Source organism: Anopheles coluzzii, chromosome 2 (genome assembly GCF_943734685.1).
Source record: "Anopheles coluzzii chromosome 2, AcolN3, whole genome shotgun sequence".
Lineage (NCBI taxonomy): Eukaryota > Metazoa > Arthropoda > Insecta > Diptera > Culicidae > Anopheles > Anopheles coluzzii.
The window spans coordinates 121,654,181-121,669,853 of record NC_064670.1 but is presented as its reverse complement, the minus strand read 5'-3'; the positions used below and the strand labels follow the sequence as shown (position 1 = coordinate 121,669,853).

The 15,673-nt window shown below is 47.1% G+C and overlaps 5 protein-coding genes across 11 annotated transcripts in view; 2 read left to right on the top strand and 3 right to left on the bottom strand.

Annotated features, from left to right (window-relative positions):
• Positions 1–15,673, bottom strand: part of LOC120949158 (klaroid protein) — a 175,224-nt gene that overhangs the window by 147,724 nt on the left and 11,827 nt on the right. The gene's annotated exons all lie outside the window — the stretch shown is intronic.
• LOC120961691 (ribonuclease P protein subunit p25-like protein) overlaps positions 1–15,673 on the bottom strand; it is a 28,625-nt gene that overhangs the window by 1,194 nt on the left and 11,758 nt on the right. For both annotated transcript variants that reach the window (XM_040385645.2, XM_040385644.2), the window contains exon 2: positions 40–382. In XM_040385645.2, the coding sequence (XP_040241579.1) occupies positions 40–317 (278 nt within the window). In that variant the 5' untranslated portion in view covers positions 318–382. The remainder of the gene's footprint in view (positions 1–39; positions 383–15,673) is intronic.
• LOC120961689 (aromatic-L-amino-acid decarboxylase) lies at positions 4,703–12,261 on the top strand. Of its 5 annotated transcripts, none has more exons than XM_040385638.2 (8): positions 4,703–4,885; positions 6,080–6,467; positions 8,434–8,504; positions 8,585–8,821; positions 10,356–11,061; positions 11,134–11,386; positions 11,470–11,559; positions 11,634–12,261. In XM_040385638.2, the coding sequence occupies exons 2-8, from the start codon at positions 6,101–6,103 to the stop codon at positions 11,836–11,838; spliced, it is 1,929 nt and encodes a 642-aa protein (XP_040241572.1). In that variant the 5' UTR covers positions 4,703–4,885; positions 6,080–6,100; the 3' UTR covers positions 11,839–12,261. The 5 variants fall into 5 exon arrangements, with proteins under 5 accessions (XP_040241572.1, XP_040241571.1, XP_040241570.1 ...); XM_040385637.2 differs by having other exon boundaries at positions 4,703–4,939; XM_040385636.2 differs by having other exon boundaries at positions 4,704–4,968.
• Positions 9,239–13,259, bottom strand: LOC120961696 (uncharacterized). Of its 2 annotated transcripts, XM_049606375.1 has the most exons (3): positions 13,168–13,259; positions 12,267–13,010; positions 9,239–9,569 (listed from the first exon to the last, which is right to left on the bottom strand). In XM_049606375.1, exons 2-3 carry the CDS (start codon positions 12,298–12,300, stop codon positions 9,310–9,312), a joined length of 294 nt encoding a protein of 97 aa, XP_049462332.1. In that variant the 5' UTR covers positions 12,301–13,010; positions 13,168–13,259; the 3' UTR covers positions 9,239–9,309. The 2 variants fall into 2 exon arrangements, with proteins under 2 accessions (XP_049462332.1, XP_040241583.1); XM_040385649.2 differs by lacking the exon at positions 12,267–13,010 and having other exon boundaries at positions 13,168–13,251.
• On the top strand, positions 13,099–14,116 carry LOC120961693 (uncharacterized). Its single transcript, XM_040385647.2, has 4 exons — positions 13,099–13,413; positions 13,483–13,643; positions 13,752–13,878; positions 13,954–14,116. The coding sequence occupies exons 1-4, from the start codon at positions 13,133–13,135 to the stop codon at positions 14,093–14,095; spliced, it is 711 nt and encodes a 236-aa protein (XP_040241581.2). The 5' UTR covers positions 13,099–13,132; the 3' UTR covers positions 14,096–14,116.

Here is a 15,673-nt window from a genome sequence, read left to right as displayed (position 1 = left end):
TTCGTATAGTCAAACATCACACGTGGGGACGACACACACTTCCTGTAGCAGATCCGGGTCACCTGGTGCAGCTCAAAGTGTCGCTTCATGATTTCCGCACAGCTTATCGTCTTGCCGACACCACCATCGGAGCCGCTCCACACGACCGACCGGTGTGTTCCCTCCTCCAGCGCTTTCTTCGCATAGTCGACCAGATTCTTCACCTCCGAGCCGCCCTTCACGTGCATCCAGAGAAAGTTCGCAGGCAGCACCTCGATCGGAATCTGCTCCTGCGACAGTTCCTCCTCCACGTTCTTGCCCTTCTTGTAGTGCATCATAGTTTGCCCGCGCAGTCACGAAATCCGTCCACGGCTATTATGCGCGTCTTCCTGTGTGAAATTTGCTGCAAACGAGAAAACAGAGAAGCGTGAAAATAAGAAGCTGGTCATTAAACCGTGGCAACGCCCAGTTACATGCGATGGGAAGGCTATGATGATATGCGGAAAAAAGTAAAAGCAAGAGGAAGCCCTCGACAGACAATGTCTCGATGGCAAAAAGTATTGGAATGCAGCGAAGGAATGTTTTCTACATTCCAACAGCCGGTCGATGGCGACGGTTATGAACCCCTTTTTCTCTATCCGAGCACTGAACTGATGACGGATCGAAGACCCACGTTGAAAAGAGGCTCACATTAATGTGCATGTGGAGAGCAAAACGGTCGAAACCCCGTTAAAACTGTCGCGTGACGTACAAATAAAAAAGCGGTCACCCTGCTTTTTGCGTCATTGTGAGCAAATTGGTCGATTTGAAATGGAATTAAGTTCTCGTTCAGTTTGTGACTTCGATTGTGACGCAATGCGCTCGATTAGATTATTCAATTTAAACTCCTCCGCGTAAGACCATGTTCAACGGGGCAGCAGAGATCCGGCTGTAAAGAAATGCGGACAATATGGCACGACGGAGAAGTTTGTTGATAAATTTATTAAAATAAAAATAAAATCTTTCATAAAACTTACACACTCGTACACAACTTCCTCTACTATTCCTGTGGGGAAAAGGCATTATCATAATCTTACTGACCATTAACTTCCATCCTGAACACGGCACGTTTCTTCGGCTTCGCCCACCAAGAACATACCCCATCGAACAAGCCACAACAGAAGAGAACCGTCCTGACAAGTGTTCTTGCGGATGATACGTAATTTAATTGATATCCACGCAGAACCAGAAGGAACTCCTTTCCGACACCGCTTCCGAGGCAGTTGAAGAAGTGTGAAGATAAAAATTAACCGCCGTCGATACCGATATCATTTTCCCATTTCGTTGCGAGCAAACGGAGCAATTGACGGAACATCTTGAACGCATCTTGTTGACGTGGCTCGTGGCCTATCGATGACAACTCCATTTTCCCACGGAGTTTTCCTTCCTTTCGCAACGGGCAACTTGCGTGGGTGCCTTATTTTTGCCCGTTCTAATACAAATAAATAAATTATACTCTTCTTCTCTCTTCTGCTCTCCCTGTTGGTTTGCAAACTGTTAATTCTGAACGTGTGTGACAAGCAAATTACGCCAAAAACCTAATTTTCCATCAACCAATCGAACGAACAACACATCTTTCCTTCCTGTGTCAGCAAAGGATCGCGTTTTACTCCATGTTTTCCGCAAACGCGGTCACCAGCGTCAAGCAATCGATACGAATCCTTCACCACAGTAGGCTGTGTGACTGCAATCGGGCATCAGGAGGGAAGGAGGACAAGTGGGTGAATTAATTTTCCCATCGACAGCTTTCATCATATTCGTTTCGAGCCGGCCGCAATCCATCCTTCGGCTTCGCTCTTCCCGGGTGTGTGCGTGTGCAGTAGGCGACGACCGACCGTGTGAGCTGATGGCACCTACAGTACTAGTATTGTTGTGAGCTGACGTACTGTTTGCCTCCTTTTTTTGCAGTGCCTCCAGTGTTTTTACATTCAGCGAGCGGCAACGATGGTGGATCTGTGTGCCGAGTTTGCGGTCTCCTTGGTTTTCCCAACTGCTTCTTTCTTGCACACTCGCTTCACACAAAGTTATGCCAAAGGCGTGCAAGAATTTCATTCAGAAATATCTCGTCCCATTCTTTGAAAGGTTCGTGGCTGCCTGTCTTGCCCTAACTAACCGAGGGAAAGAGAACGAGAATGAACATCTCGAGACGAAAGGCTTACACACACAGAGTCGGGTGAGTCTGTAGAAGACTGCCGCTCATAATTGTCGTACAATGTGTTGGGAGTATTGTCATGTAATTTTATTTTAGCCCATCGAAAACGTGAAGCTTTTCCTTTAGAACTCTGCTTCACGGCGTTCCGAGCGGGCACGAGCACAAGTTCGCGTTCAAGGACACCAGCCCCGGGGAGTGACGTCAGGCGGGGTTATTTTTGGTCCTTTCGATAGTGGCAAACTCGCGCATGGATGGGACAAAACTGTTGCTGTTTCTGAGGATTGTAACACCAAGTTAAAGGAGTAACTTAAACGAACCACAGACGAAGAACGTCTTTTTGTACCAAAGAGAGGCTGAGGCCGTAGAAATATCAACTAACATTTGATAAACCTTCACTCCATAAATCAAAGTGCATTAATTGCAAGCAGTAAAACAAGGTCCGTCCGTGCACGTGGCACGATACAGCACGGTACACCGATTATGATGGATGGCCGTAATTAACCATCAGCCAGCCACTAGAGGTGTCTTTTTGTCCCTCCATTCACAACAATGATTAACAACAAAAAAAGGAATAATTTTAATTTTCACTCTCCTCAGTTCGGAGTCCATTCATTTCGATGATACAATATATCTGTCAATATCATCCAGACGCAGCACATCACACACAAAAACATCACTTTTAAATCCCACTTGAGCGCCCACCGGCACCGGCTTTATGAGCGTTTAAAATGAGTGTTTCCGTCCATTAAAAAGAACTCAAACAGTGAGGTGGAAAATTTTTGCCAATAAGCACCCCCGCGAACGATGGACAAAAAAGATTTACGAGCGGCCCCCCGGGGAGGGTGCACCTTCCCCTGCGTCCGGGGTGATTGAAAGTTAATTGATTCGATGTAAATAACGTGCACGGAGAGGACGTGTCTAGCGCGGGATGGTTTCGGGTTATACCGGTGTGTTAACCGCAGTCCGTGTCGTGCCAAATTCTTTTTTTTTGTATTCTGATTGCTCTGTGAACATCCACCGTATGTCCACCAGTATTGAAGGGCGCCCTGCATTGTACGAAACGAACGAACGAGCTACCCAAAAAAAAACTATTTGTCCAAGCGAAAGTTGCCCTATTATGCCCACTTGCTAGAAGAGATGGTTTTAATTACGCAGCATAATGGCCTGTTTAAGCTTATTTTGTGTTAAAAGTCGGAAACAAAAAAGAGGAACATTTTAAATGCTTTTAAACACCCGCAGTGCATTTTAACGCTAAACGTACTAGTTTAGGCGCATTTGTAGTACAGATTGCATACTTTTAGGCATTTAAGCATTCGCGAATTACAAGAGAAGGTTTTAGTTGGCCTTGGATTGTTTTTTTAAGGAGTTTAACATCCGAAATAAAGCTTATTGAATGATTTCGAATACCTGCAGTGCATAAATCGTATCACTTAGTATCTTAATCAGGTGATTTTGTAATACAGATTGCATACTTTTAGGCAGTTAAGCATGTTCTCCCCTGATAGCTGTCAAAATTATCCAACAATCAACAGGTTGGCGAACAGGTCCACTCCATTAAAAGACGTGCCTTTAACGCAGATGTAGAATCCCCAACAATGCTCCAATTCTACATTCATACCAACCCCGCATATTCCGCGACCGTGCCGCCAGCACAGCACAGAGAATCGCATTCCATGTAATGATGCGATAGAGTGAGATTGGTGCGAGACTAAGATGACCCTAAACGCGAGCGATTTTTTTCGCCAAATTCTAAACTCCGTCTAAAGGCCCCCAACGCGTCTGCGTACGAACCATTGCCCGACACCTTTGGCTAAGCGGCGAACCTTGTTTCCTCTTCACACGCGTCCGTGTGTCCTTTCTATGGTGGCTACTGACGTCAGCGAGGAAAGAAGCAAGGATCAAAGAACTAACCACAATGTAATGGTTCCACTAACCTGATGAGAGGGCGGTTTTTCATTCATCAACGGTGTGTTCGACTTTTGTTTTTCGTATTTGATGATGTAGGGATAATTTTTCTTATTTTTAGTTCGCAAAAAACACCTTTTTTCCAAATGCTTTTCATTGCTCTTCTATAGCTAACTGAGGTTAGAGAAAGAACGGGGTCGATATTGAGCTCCTTTCAATTAGGTGAAAAGCTGATATCCTCACCACGTGTTTCCCGTAACGCTTTCCCCTCAGCTCATCGAGATCCCTGAAGCGCACACATCGTCCCCGTGTGCCATCCCGATTCCCGAGAATGTGCTACGCACTGGAATGCGATTCGCCGAGAATCGGTCCCGGCAGAGCGATGCACTGGAGCGAAAGAAAAGCCTCTAGTGTCGCGGTCTGGGCTGGCACACACCGAGAGCACTAGTGTCGTTCCGTTTTTCCCTACACCCCGGTCAAAGAAGAACGCTTCACGCAATTAGAATGCGTTTCGCATTTTATCCTTTCGGAATTACATGGCCTCACTACCCATCTAACGCCGCTAATGGAATGACTGCTAAGCATCCTTTCGTTATAAAAGATCAGCTCTCTCTCGGTCATTCATTCTCGTCTAAGTTGGAAGAGATTGTCCCAGAAGCAGAAAGGAGAAAGCTGAACATCACCCACCCGAACGGAACAGCAAAAGGATCTATCCTGACCGACAGAACGGCTAACGGTTCAGTTACCAGCGGGAAGTCGTAGCGTTCGGTTCAGCCAAGCAGGAGAAAAAAGGATTCAACCGCAGCAACGGTGCTAATTTGTAGCTAAGTGGATTTGTGTCCAGGCAGTGCTTCAAAGTCACTGGTGATTGCAGTTCTAGTGATTAGTGCAAGGTGCAAGGGTGTTTGAAAATCGGTTATTTCGGGTGCAGTGAGAAGTGAGGTGAAGCTGCAAGCGTAACAAAGGTCAAGTGGTGCGTGAATTTCGAACACTTGCTTAAGAAGGAGATTTAGAATGCAAAACTGTGACAGTAATGTTTAAAGATTCTTTAAAAATTTCCTAAAATATGAAAAATGTATAACTGGTTGAGAAAATAAGCCAATTATTGGTAAAAAAAGAGTTGAAAAAAAAGAAAAAGGTGAAAAAACTGTATGTTAAACATGAACAAACACGAAATTTCTAGAACGATATAAAACAATGCAAAGTAAATGCAAAACCTTGACAAAGATGTTAAAAAAGGTTCTAAAAGTTAGTTTAAATATTAAAAAACGTTAAAATGATAGATAAAAGAACCCATAAATTGACACCAAACCATTGGAAGATTAGGAAAAAGGTGAAAAAACTTTAGTTAAAAGAAGAACAATCGAAAAAATTCCAAAATAAATCACAACCACAAAAAACATAAATGCATCATAACGGTGTAATGCGTTACGTTACATGCATAGTAACTAGACCAAACGATATGAAGGCACAAAGGACATTAAAACTAAATATTTCAGTGAATCAAACAGTGACTAACGCTGTTACTACGTTAACCCACAGTGTATCATCTTCTGATCTGATAGTAAATGTTATAATTAAACAATTGAACTCTCTCCCTTCTCAATGTGACGCATTGTGTCCGTGGAGATGAATAGAATGTGCAGTTTTGGCACACCGTTGTTACCAGATCGGGTTTTGCATTAGTAACCGCGGTAGTAACTAAAGACGCGACCTATAATAAAACGCTTCCCACCACCTTGAAATAGTATTTCGTAGAACGGTATTTATCGTCCAGATGTGTGTAAATCATCTCAAACGAGAGCATTTTATTGGGGTCTTTAGCACCATTCGGTCTGCCGCGAACCCGCTCGGAGAACGATTAATTACTGTCGTTTATAACCCGTGCGAAGAACCTCGCGAGAGATGGTGTTGTAATTCGATATAGCTTAGAAACAACTGTGATGCTGTCGGTGTAGCACAGATGACGAAGAACCTTTTTGACGTTTGATTGCTTTCTCGTAGATTTCATCCCCCCAGGACGCTATGGATAGTAAAGAGTTCCGACGCCGCGGTACCGAGATGGTGGAGTACATCTGCAACTATCTGGAAACGTTGGAGCAGCGCCGAGTAACGCCGTGCGTTGAGCCAGGCTATCTGAAGCACCAGCTGCCCGACGAGGCGCCGGAAGAACCGGAACCCTGGGAAAAGATCATGCAGGACGTGGAGGATAAGATCATGCCGGGCGTAACGCACTGGCAGCATCCGCGCTTTCACGCCTACTTTCCGTCCGGTAACTCGTTCCCCTCGATACTGGGTGACATGCTGAGCGATGGGATCGGGTGTATCGGGTTTTCGTGGGCGGCCAGCCCGGCCTGTACCGAGCTGGAGACGATCGTGCTGGATTGGTTGGGTAAGTACATGTTGAGGTGAGAACAATTAACGTTACTTTTTTGCTACCGCGACCCGAAGATCATACTCACGATCGTTTTGTTTCGATAGAGTATGTACATCGGTCTAAGTAAACGCGTGCACACGCGTACGTCATAACAACAAAAAAGTGACGTTCGCAAGACGGAATGACGTTTCGCTGACGGGCTTAGTAACGCGTGACCCCCAAAAAAACGCGTTACAAGCTGAGGGGTGTGCGTCTGCGTAACGATCTGCACGGACGAACGCGTGCGAATCAAAATAAAACATACACATACCGTATACATCTCTTCTTACCACTCCTTCTGCTCGGACAAAACAAAAACACAGTCCTTCTCCATGGAAGGCAGTATGGAGCGGTAGCACACAGCACAGAAAGGAGGGTTAGCAAGGTCAGGCCTGCGGTCTGTGCAAGGAATCGGATAATTTTAGATCGAAACTTAAGCAGCGGGCCCAAAATAGCTGACCCGATGTACCGTAACCGTACGAGCAGGAACGTCGTAACCACATTCTGTTCGGGCCTCCGTGTTCCGCATTATTTTGGCGCACTGAATTGGTTTATACTAACATCGCGATTCGTTTAATTGAAGCTTTTTTTATTTACGTTAGCCAAGTCCAGTGCCGCTCGAGAGGGGAGACCGTTTAATGTTAAGACCGTCAATTCCGAAGCGATGACGAAAATCAACAAATGAGGCAGATTGGGCGAATCATCGACATTCGGAGAGGGGGCGTGTGTCTGTGTTATAGTAGAATGAAGATAAACGGTCATATATCTGCCACAGGAGATCGGGAGGAGTTAATTTATAGTCCATTGGAGCTTCTTGATGACTGTTGAGACAAGTTTAAGATATTTGTGGCAAATTTTCACTAATTAATACGGAGCAGATGCTATGCCGTTTTGGGACCAAAGAATGATCATTAAGATTTATGTAAATTGATCACTTAGCAGTGATCAAATGATGACGATTGCGAGGAGACTTCCATGTGGGTCAGTTTTAGTCGAGGTGTCATACATTTCAACATTGGGAAATTCAAATGAAATGCTTTATCTTCAACAAATCCCCAAAAAGGTCACATTCAGCGCTCTGTGGACCATTTTTACGGTCTTTGGCTCACATTCCCAAGCACCCGTACGCATTTCTGCAAAAATAATTGAAATTCTTCACACATGATTCATGGCAGTTCTACGCTCTCTACCCAGCAAACTACCCACACTGCAATAGAGCAATTCGGCATGCCGGTTCGGCAGTAACCGAATCTTACCGCCCCACACACCGCCAGACACCGAACGGGAATGTTCAGACCCAGCCAAGACAGCCAACCGAAAGACACCGAGACGCCACACACATAAACTCGGCGCTGCTGCCACCGCCTGCCACAACAATCTCATTACCATAAATAATCGATGATAGAATAGCGCCGGCCGTAAATCGACCGTACGCGCGCCACGGGGAAGTAAAAGTTAAGTCAAGCGCTTCACGACGACTTCTGGTCGCGTTTTGCCCACACCACACCACGCCATTCTCCCTAGCCTGCGATTTAATGAAGGAAAGCGCGGAAAAATAAAACATCTCACTCCACAACTCCACGAGGGAAGATGTTGTACAAGAGTGATGAAATTTTAACCACTTGTTACTCCATTAACTTCTAACGCTACCAAATGGCACCGGAGGACACGCTGATGTTGGTGGTGGTCCTGCGGATGATAAATTACGTTTTAATTAGATCTAAGCGGTGGGCCAGAGTGGTTTTCCTATTGCTTTCGCTGTTTTGGCCGAGACGTCCAAGCAGAAATTGAATCATACTTCATCATGAGCCCTCCTCGCCGACGTTAAACAAACCTAATAGACTTGATAGTTATGATTTTGAACGTTTATAAACACGGTTATAATTACTGGACACTTGATAGTAAATAGTTCATCCTCCTCTCATTCTCTCCCACTCCCAAGGCAAAGCAATTGGACTGCCCGATTCGTTTCTTGCACTTAAACCCGGCAGCCGTGGTGGTGGCGTTATACAGGTATACTACACTAAAGATGCTGCAATTCTTCGACCGCCTTAATGCAGTATAATGTCCCGAATTTTGCATCCCATTTTCAGACGTCCGCGTCGGAGTGTGTGCTGGTAACGATGCTGGCCGCCCGGGCCCAAGCGATCAAGTATCTGAAGCAGCAGCACCCGTTCGTCGAGGAGGGCCACCTGCTGTCCAAGCTGATGGCGTACTGCTCGAAGGAGGCGCACAGCTGCGTCGAAAAGGCGGCCATGATCAGCTTCGTCAAGCTGCGCATCCTCGAGCCGGACGAAAAGTGTTGCCTGCGGGCGGACACACTGATAAAGGTAAGAGCAACGCAGCACACACAGTGAGTGGTGGGTAGACTAAACACACTTCGACTTGTGCAGTGCGCCTCCATATATGGATGGATAGTGCTGTTTCCAGTGTGAAAGGAGGAAAATATTTACACATCCCGAGCGCTCGCTCGCTCGCTTTTGACGTAGCCGTGTGTTCCAAAAACGCATCCATGACACCATCCACCCTCACAGCGTAAACAGAGAAGCGCAATAACAGGGCCACGAGACCCGGGACCCGGTTGGAGTGTTGTGCGGGAGGGGTTATGTGAGATCAATTTTCACGCATTTTCTCGGATAATGCTTTTCACGAAACTACTGGCCGCACAACGGTGTAAACATTGAGCAACTCGACGAGTGACTCACTCTCTCCTTTCTTCGAAGTTCAAAGCCTTAAAAAAGACACCGTTACGCAGTTCTTCTTGCATGTATTTCCAATTCCAACATCATTTTTGATCGATTACGCCCGACACGTCTCATCAGCTACCACCACCACCACCGGTTGCTGCCGGTTTCCTCCCCTGCTCCTCCAGTGCCCGCCGTGCCTGGTGCTGACCGTGCTCGAATCCGGCGGCAAACCCTTTCCGGTAGCCCTCGTCAAAATTGCGCTGATAGTGCACTTGCCGCCCGGCATCGATACCGTCCGCGTAGGCGGCCTTAATGAGCGGTTCCGCCAGCCGCTTCGCATCTCGCTTGGAGATGTCAAAGTCTTCCTCCCGATCCATTTTCTCCCTTCTGGCTGCAGTAAAGAAAAGAAAGGAAAGATCGATGGAGGGACCTGATTAAAGCATTATACTTTCAAAGCAAAAATTACGAGGCAGCAGGGGTGGAGGATTGTTTTGTTCCAAAAGCATGTTCTTGTACCGTCAAGGCATGTTTTTTATTGAAGTGAAAAGGTTTGGAATTAAAAATCGAAACCCCTTTGGCAGATTAATCTTGGGATGAAAAGCCGAAAATGCCTTGCGGCAATCGCTAGCGCAACGGTCAGTAACACTTTAAAGTAACGCCACTGCTTGTTGTTTGTTCGCGCTTTGTAGTATAAATAGCTTGTAGTTTGATTACATGTTTGTGCCACAAACTACAAACCATTCCCGTGCAAGACACGACGAAAATACACAACAAACCATCGTGATAAAGAGTTACGTGCCGATAGAACGAAACAACAGCACGTAAGAATAACCCAACGGCCCAGCATCAGGTCAACCTGAGGGGTTAATAGCAGAACCGTCAAACTCGAATCATAAATTTGCTTGGCATCACTGCTAAGTAAATTGAGAGACTTTACGAGCTCGCTTGTTCCCTGCTACCAGGAGAATTTCGCACTCACAGTAAACATCATCGCGATGATAGACGTCAGTCAGCGATGCCCTGAACGTGGGATTTCGGTCACTGCGCGTAACCTATAATTTCGCACGATGACATGAATGTCATACTTTGCAAAAATCGCCACAACCTATCAAGGTTACGGTCAGGGTTTGGCCGAATCGGAATAAGATCATGTTGACCCATCCCCCTTTTCACACAGGCAATGGAGGAAGACGAACAGCAGGGTTTGATACCGTTCTTCGTGTCGACCACGCTCGGTACGACGGGTTCCTGTGCGTTCGACGATCTGGCCGAGATCGGGGAGGCACTGCAGCGCTTCCCGAGCGTCTGGCTGCACGTGGATGCGGCCTACGCCGGCAATGCGTTCATCTGCCCCGAGCTGAAGTACCTGCTGAAGGGCATCCAGTACGCGGACTCGTTCAACACCAACCCGAACAAGTGGCTGCTGACGAACTTTGACTGCTCGACGCTGTGGGTGCGCGATCGCATCCGCCTGACGTCGGCGCTGGTCGTCGATCCGCTGTATCTGCAGCACGGGTACACCGATTCGGCGATCGACTATCGGCATTGGGGCGTACCGCTCAGCCGCCGGTTTCGTTCGCTCAAGCTGTGGTTCGTGCTGCGCAGCTACGGCATCTCCGGGCTGCAGGCGTACATCCGGCACCATATCGAGCTGGCCAAGCGGTTCGAGGCGCTCGTGCTGAAGGACAGCCGATTCGAGGTGTGCAACGAGGTGCGGCTCGGGCTGGTCTGCTTCCGGCTGAAGGGAACGGACCGGATCAACGAGAAGCTGCTGAGCAGCATCAACGCGTCCGGCAAGCTGCACATGGTGCCGGCATCCGTCAACGATACGTACGTCATACGGTTCTGTGCCGTGGCGCAAAATGCCAAGGTTGAGGATATTGGTAAGTGTGTGTGTTCCAAACCAAAGTTCTTGCTAGGGGAATTCCACTCCTGAATCGTTTGCTCTCTCACAGACTACGCCTGGGACGTTATAACGGATTTCGCGTCGGAAATACTGGAAAAGGAACAGGCGGACGAGGTCAGCGAGATCGTCGATCGGCGCAAAACGCACACGCTCGCCCAGAAGCGCTCGTTCTTCGTGCGCATGGTTAGCGATCCGAAGATCTACAATCCGGCGATCAACAAGGCTCAGACGCCGCACCGTATGTCCACCGAGTTGACCTCACCGGGACACGACGGTACCGTGGTGAAGGTACAGTCACCCAAGTATGTATCTTCCCTTCGGAGTCATCGCTTAGTATGTCATTTTAATCCAATGTTATACATTATCTCTTCCACTCCAATCCCAGGACACCCGGTTCAGCGACATGGATCAGCTGGCCATTGGCATTCCTATTCGCATCCGCTGATGATGGCACGAAGAATGATGTCACACTGAGGTAAGTAAGTTCCAGCCGCTTGGCCATCCCAAGATGCATTGCGCTCACACTTTCTTTACCAAACCCCGAGGTAGATTCCGCCACCTTGACACGATGATGCGACTATCGGCTTCACGGCGCAACTCCGCCACCGGCGGATCGTCCCCATCGCCCGAAGCCGAAAACGGTATTACCCTGCTGAAGTCGCCCAAAAAATCCCCGATTCTGATGCGAAAGCGTGGCTCATCGCCGAACCCACCACCGACGGCGGTGGGTGCGAACAATGGCTCGGCCAAGTAAAAGACCAAACCCACCATCGCTCACCGCGATCCGGTAAGCTGTAGGAAAATGAAATTGGAAACCAAATGAAGCAAAACGAACGCCTGGAGGGAAGTAAACATCACCGTATCAGGAAGAAACACAATAATCCCGAATGATGCACAGGCTCTCTTTTAATGAATCTACTACACCTATCACTCGTTAGTATATGAAATCTCTGACATCAACACTACCGCTAAAACTAATACCAAGAAAGACTAGGAAAAGTGTATCAATCCACAACTCCCCGCAAGACTTGGATCATTGGAAAGGAATCTAAACACTCACGTCCCTGGAACACGCGCAAAAAGAGCGATCCTCTAGTAGGGTTAGACAAATGTTGAACTTATCTTTGCTGTATTTATTCCCACAATCGCACAAATAAACACAAATGATCGAATCAGACTCACCGTTCCTACATCTACAATCGCGCACGTGTACCATCCCAAAAAGGTAAGTGGATCTCTCCAATCCGTTATGACAACATCGGAGGAAGAGTTTGTTATAATGTTCATATCTCACGCCGAATAAAATGTACTGATCGGAATGTTTACCACCCTATCGATCGAGTGATCATAATGTTTACTCCACTGCACTGTATTGAATACACAAGATCATTTCGATTTGCGGCAATAGACACTCCACATTCCATTCCAGATAGGTCAGGATTTACACGAATTTTACCGGCATCAATGAAACACGTCACAGGCAAACGCGGTGGGAGTACGATTTACATACACCGTCGTGTACACATGTCTGTACTGCCAAACTTTGTAACGATCACCAAAGACGATCACCTCAATGAACTCCAAATTTAGCACTTCTTCTATTTGCGAAATCAATTCCACAACACGTAAGTACAGCACACAACACACCGACATGCTGCTGCTGCTGCTCAGCTGCGCAATTCAGATTGACATTATGTGGCGTCCATCACGATGATTGGGAACTCACTGGCTTATCATTCATTCGGAAGACCCCGGCCGCACAATTATGCTGGCAAATTATTTTTCGGGGTGTGGTTCTTCAACAACAAACTGCTTCTACCTTCCCGATCCTGCGCTTATCGCATCGCAAGGTCACAAACACCTTGAAGCGTGTAACTGGTAGTTTTGAACTGCAACCTCGGACGGGGGGTTATCGAAGGGTTCCTCCTTCCGATTATCATGGCACACGATTTGGTTTCAGGCATGAGAGAAAGAAACAGTTCCACGAATCAGATCAGTGTCAGTGTACCTTTGGGTGGAATTAGTTCGTCCACGGTGTAGTTATTCGAATGTTGGACAAAATGCGTGTGATCTTGATGCTTACCCTGCTCGCTGTGGCCCATGCCGAAGGACCAAGCCAAGTGGATGCACCCGATGCGCTGGACTTTTCGTACGCTCGGCTGTGGCGTTACGCACAACAACAGTGCGGCACGAAAGGCATCACGCCGACGGAGTTTACCCACTCCTGGCTTGGGGTGCGACGCTGTCTCAAGAACACGCTGGATGTGGTCCAGCTGAACGAAGACTCGATGCGACTAGACATTGGCAATGAGGAAGAAATTCTAGGCCGGTAAGTTGGACTGGAAACAGATCAGCTAGAATGTTGTAACCAGCTACCATATCCAATCCCTCGTTCAAGCCACTGTCCGAAGCTATACCAAGGTGTCAAGTGTTTCAACCCATTCATGGACATGGTGAAGGGATGCGTGAGCGAGGAAAGCTACGAGATCTTCGAGGCGTTGCGCAGCTGGTTTCACGACATTCTGGAGTATCTGTGCGAAAACAATGGCGCTAATGTTGGTAAGTACTGGGTGACTACTTGGGTTACTCTTCAAAGAGGTGATGTTATCAAGTACTCCAATCTTTACTTTGTTTCTTCTTATCTTTCTGTGTTGGATGACTTCGAAGAGTACGATAAGCAAAAGCATGACACTTGCACACGTGAGATCAATAGGCACATCATTACTTGTGCGGCCGAGAACTTGATCGCCACGCCGGAGGTTAATCGCAAAACACTCTCCGAGGAGAACTGCAAGTAAGTTATATGCTAGAAGAGTCTAAGAGTAGAAGAAGTATTCAAATGAATCCATTTCCCATCGTTTCCAACCAGTGCACTGGCCATAGCGAAGGATTGTCTGCTGAAGAAGCTAAAGGACTGTGGCGTCTTTGCCAACGGCGCACGGCTGTTCTACGAAAACTTCATCCAAATCACGTCGTGCAAAAATTACATCCCCAAAATGGAACGAAAATAAAGACTAGCTAGCGCCCTTGGACATTCGGTCACTTTCATTTCTCTACCGTGAGGTTGACCTGATCCACGTCACGTGCGGCGAGAAGATGATCGGCAAGCAGACAAAACCGGGTACCAAAAGTGGTGAAATTGTAGCAAAAATGAGGCAAAAATGATTCATCGCATTCCAATTTTGGGGCGCACCGGTTGCTAACTGGTTCCACCGAAAACACGGCACGTGCCTTCGAACACGCGGTGCTTACCATCATGATGAGACCAATTTGGTAGCAACAAAAAAAGGGGTAACCGATAATTGATTATGCGGCCATTGCCAATGACCTTAACGTTCGGGGGATTTGAAGCTGCCCATTGGGTCAGTGTTGAGTTTTATTTTTCGCCAATGACAGCTCAATCTCAGGTATTCTGATGGCGACTTCCACAAAACGCGCTAAATTACGCGTGCGCGACACTTTCGGGACAGCGCAACCGAACCGTGTTGATGACGAAACTGAGCGAACTTATTACTCAATCTGCACGTGGTGGTGCCGCATAAAAAGAGGCAAACCACGCCACAAAACAAAAACCACGAAACTAAACATCCATCAACGGGTTTCCTTTCTTTCGTTTCGTACGGGGGAAAAAAACAAACCGGTAACCGGTGGAATTTCCTGAACGGATTTTGCTAACCATTTTTTCTTCGCTTTTTGCACCTCAATACATCAATACAAAACCTCATTCATAAAAAGAGACCGGCCTCAAAGCCGTGTAGAAGCGGCAATACAGCATTGAGCGGTAATTGATCTTTGAGCTTTGGCAGGAGGTAAAGGCAAAACCGTACATAATCCATCCGAAACCGGGGTGTCTGGGCTGAGGGCGGCGATCGCCGGATCTCCAGGTGCGAATGACGCATCCACCATGACGTAGCAGATTATTTCAACAATCTTCAGCCCCGTGCAAATGTTGGAGGGGCTCAATGAAGGCAGACCGATGTGCCTGCCGAAGAGAAACTCCCATCCCCGTCACATACTGTTTGCATTTACACTACTCTACACCACCGCCGGTGTATGCCGGTTGCCGAAAACTTTGTCGTCAGTCATAGTCAGAGGCGTTTGGTTCACGCGCCCCATCCGTGGTGTAGGTTGGACTTTGGAATGTACACAGATTTGTGTGCCTCTTTTCGCTTTTCGCTTCCCTATTCGTCTAGCAGAACGGATGACGGGTGTGTACAAGCATGTGGAATTTGAAAATGCCACTACAATGACTATAGGCAACAAGGATGTCGAAATTCAGGACATACAGTTTTTGGGAAATTTTGAACCTATTCCTCATTGGATCTCCGGCATGAAGTCTCGCTGTAAGCATTTCCTGTAACATGTTGCACAAATTGAATTCTGAATTCACTCTGATTGCATCTGTTAACTGCATAGCAAAAAAAGTTGTCACCTTCGAATACCTGCACGACCTTTACTGTTTTTTTTAAATGCAGAAAGCACAACACTTCCACCCAGCTTTTTTGTTTCATTGCTCACAATAGAACAAGTGACAAATGTCTGCCATGCACGTTCATTTGTGAACTCATTCACCTGTAACAGAATGGAAT

Excerpts from the sequence above, each read along its gene's own strand:
- LOC120961689 (XM_040385638.2), top strand. The coding sequence starts at position 6,101 with ATGGATAGTAAAGAGTTCCGACGCCGCGGTACCGAGATGGTGGAGTAC. Across the intron at positions 11,387-11,469 it reads GTGAAGGTACAGTCACCCAA|GACACCCGGTTCAGCGACAT; the intron begins GTATGTATCTTC and ends CTCCAATCCCAG. Across the intron at positions 11,560-11,633 it reads AAGAATGATGTCACACTGAG|ATTCCGCCACCTTGACACGA; the intron begins GTAAGTAAGTTC and ends ACCCCGAGGTAG.
- LOC120961696 (XM_049606375.1), bottom strand. The coding sequence starts at position 12,300 with ATGGTACACGTGCGCGATTGTAGATGTAGGAACG. Across the intron at positions 9,570-12,266 it reads CGATTGTAGATGTAGGAACG|CCAGAAGGGAGAAAATGGAT; the intron begins GTGAGTCTGATT and ends TCTTTACTGCAG.
- LOC120961693 (XM_040385647.2), top strand. The coding sequence starts at position 13,133 with ATGTTGGACAAAATGCGTGTGATCTTGATGCTTACCCTGCTCGCTGTG. Across the intron at positions 13,644-13,751 it reads AAACAATGGCGCTAATGTTG|AGTACGATAAGCAAAAGCAT; the intron begins GTAAGTACTGGG and ends ATGACTTCGAAG. Across the intron at positions 13,879-13,953 it reads CTCTCCGAGGAGAACTGCAA|TGCACTGGCCATAGCGAAGG; the intron begins GTAAGTTATATG and ends GTTTCCAACCAG.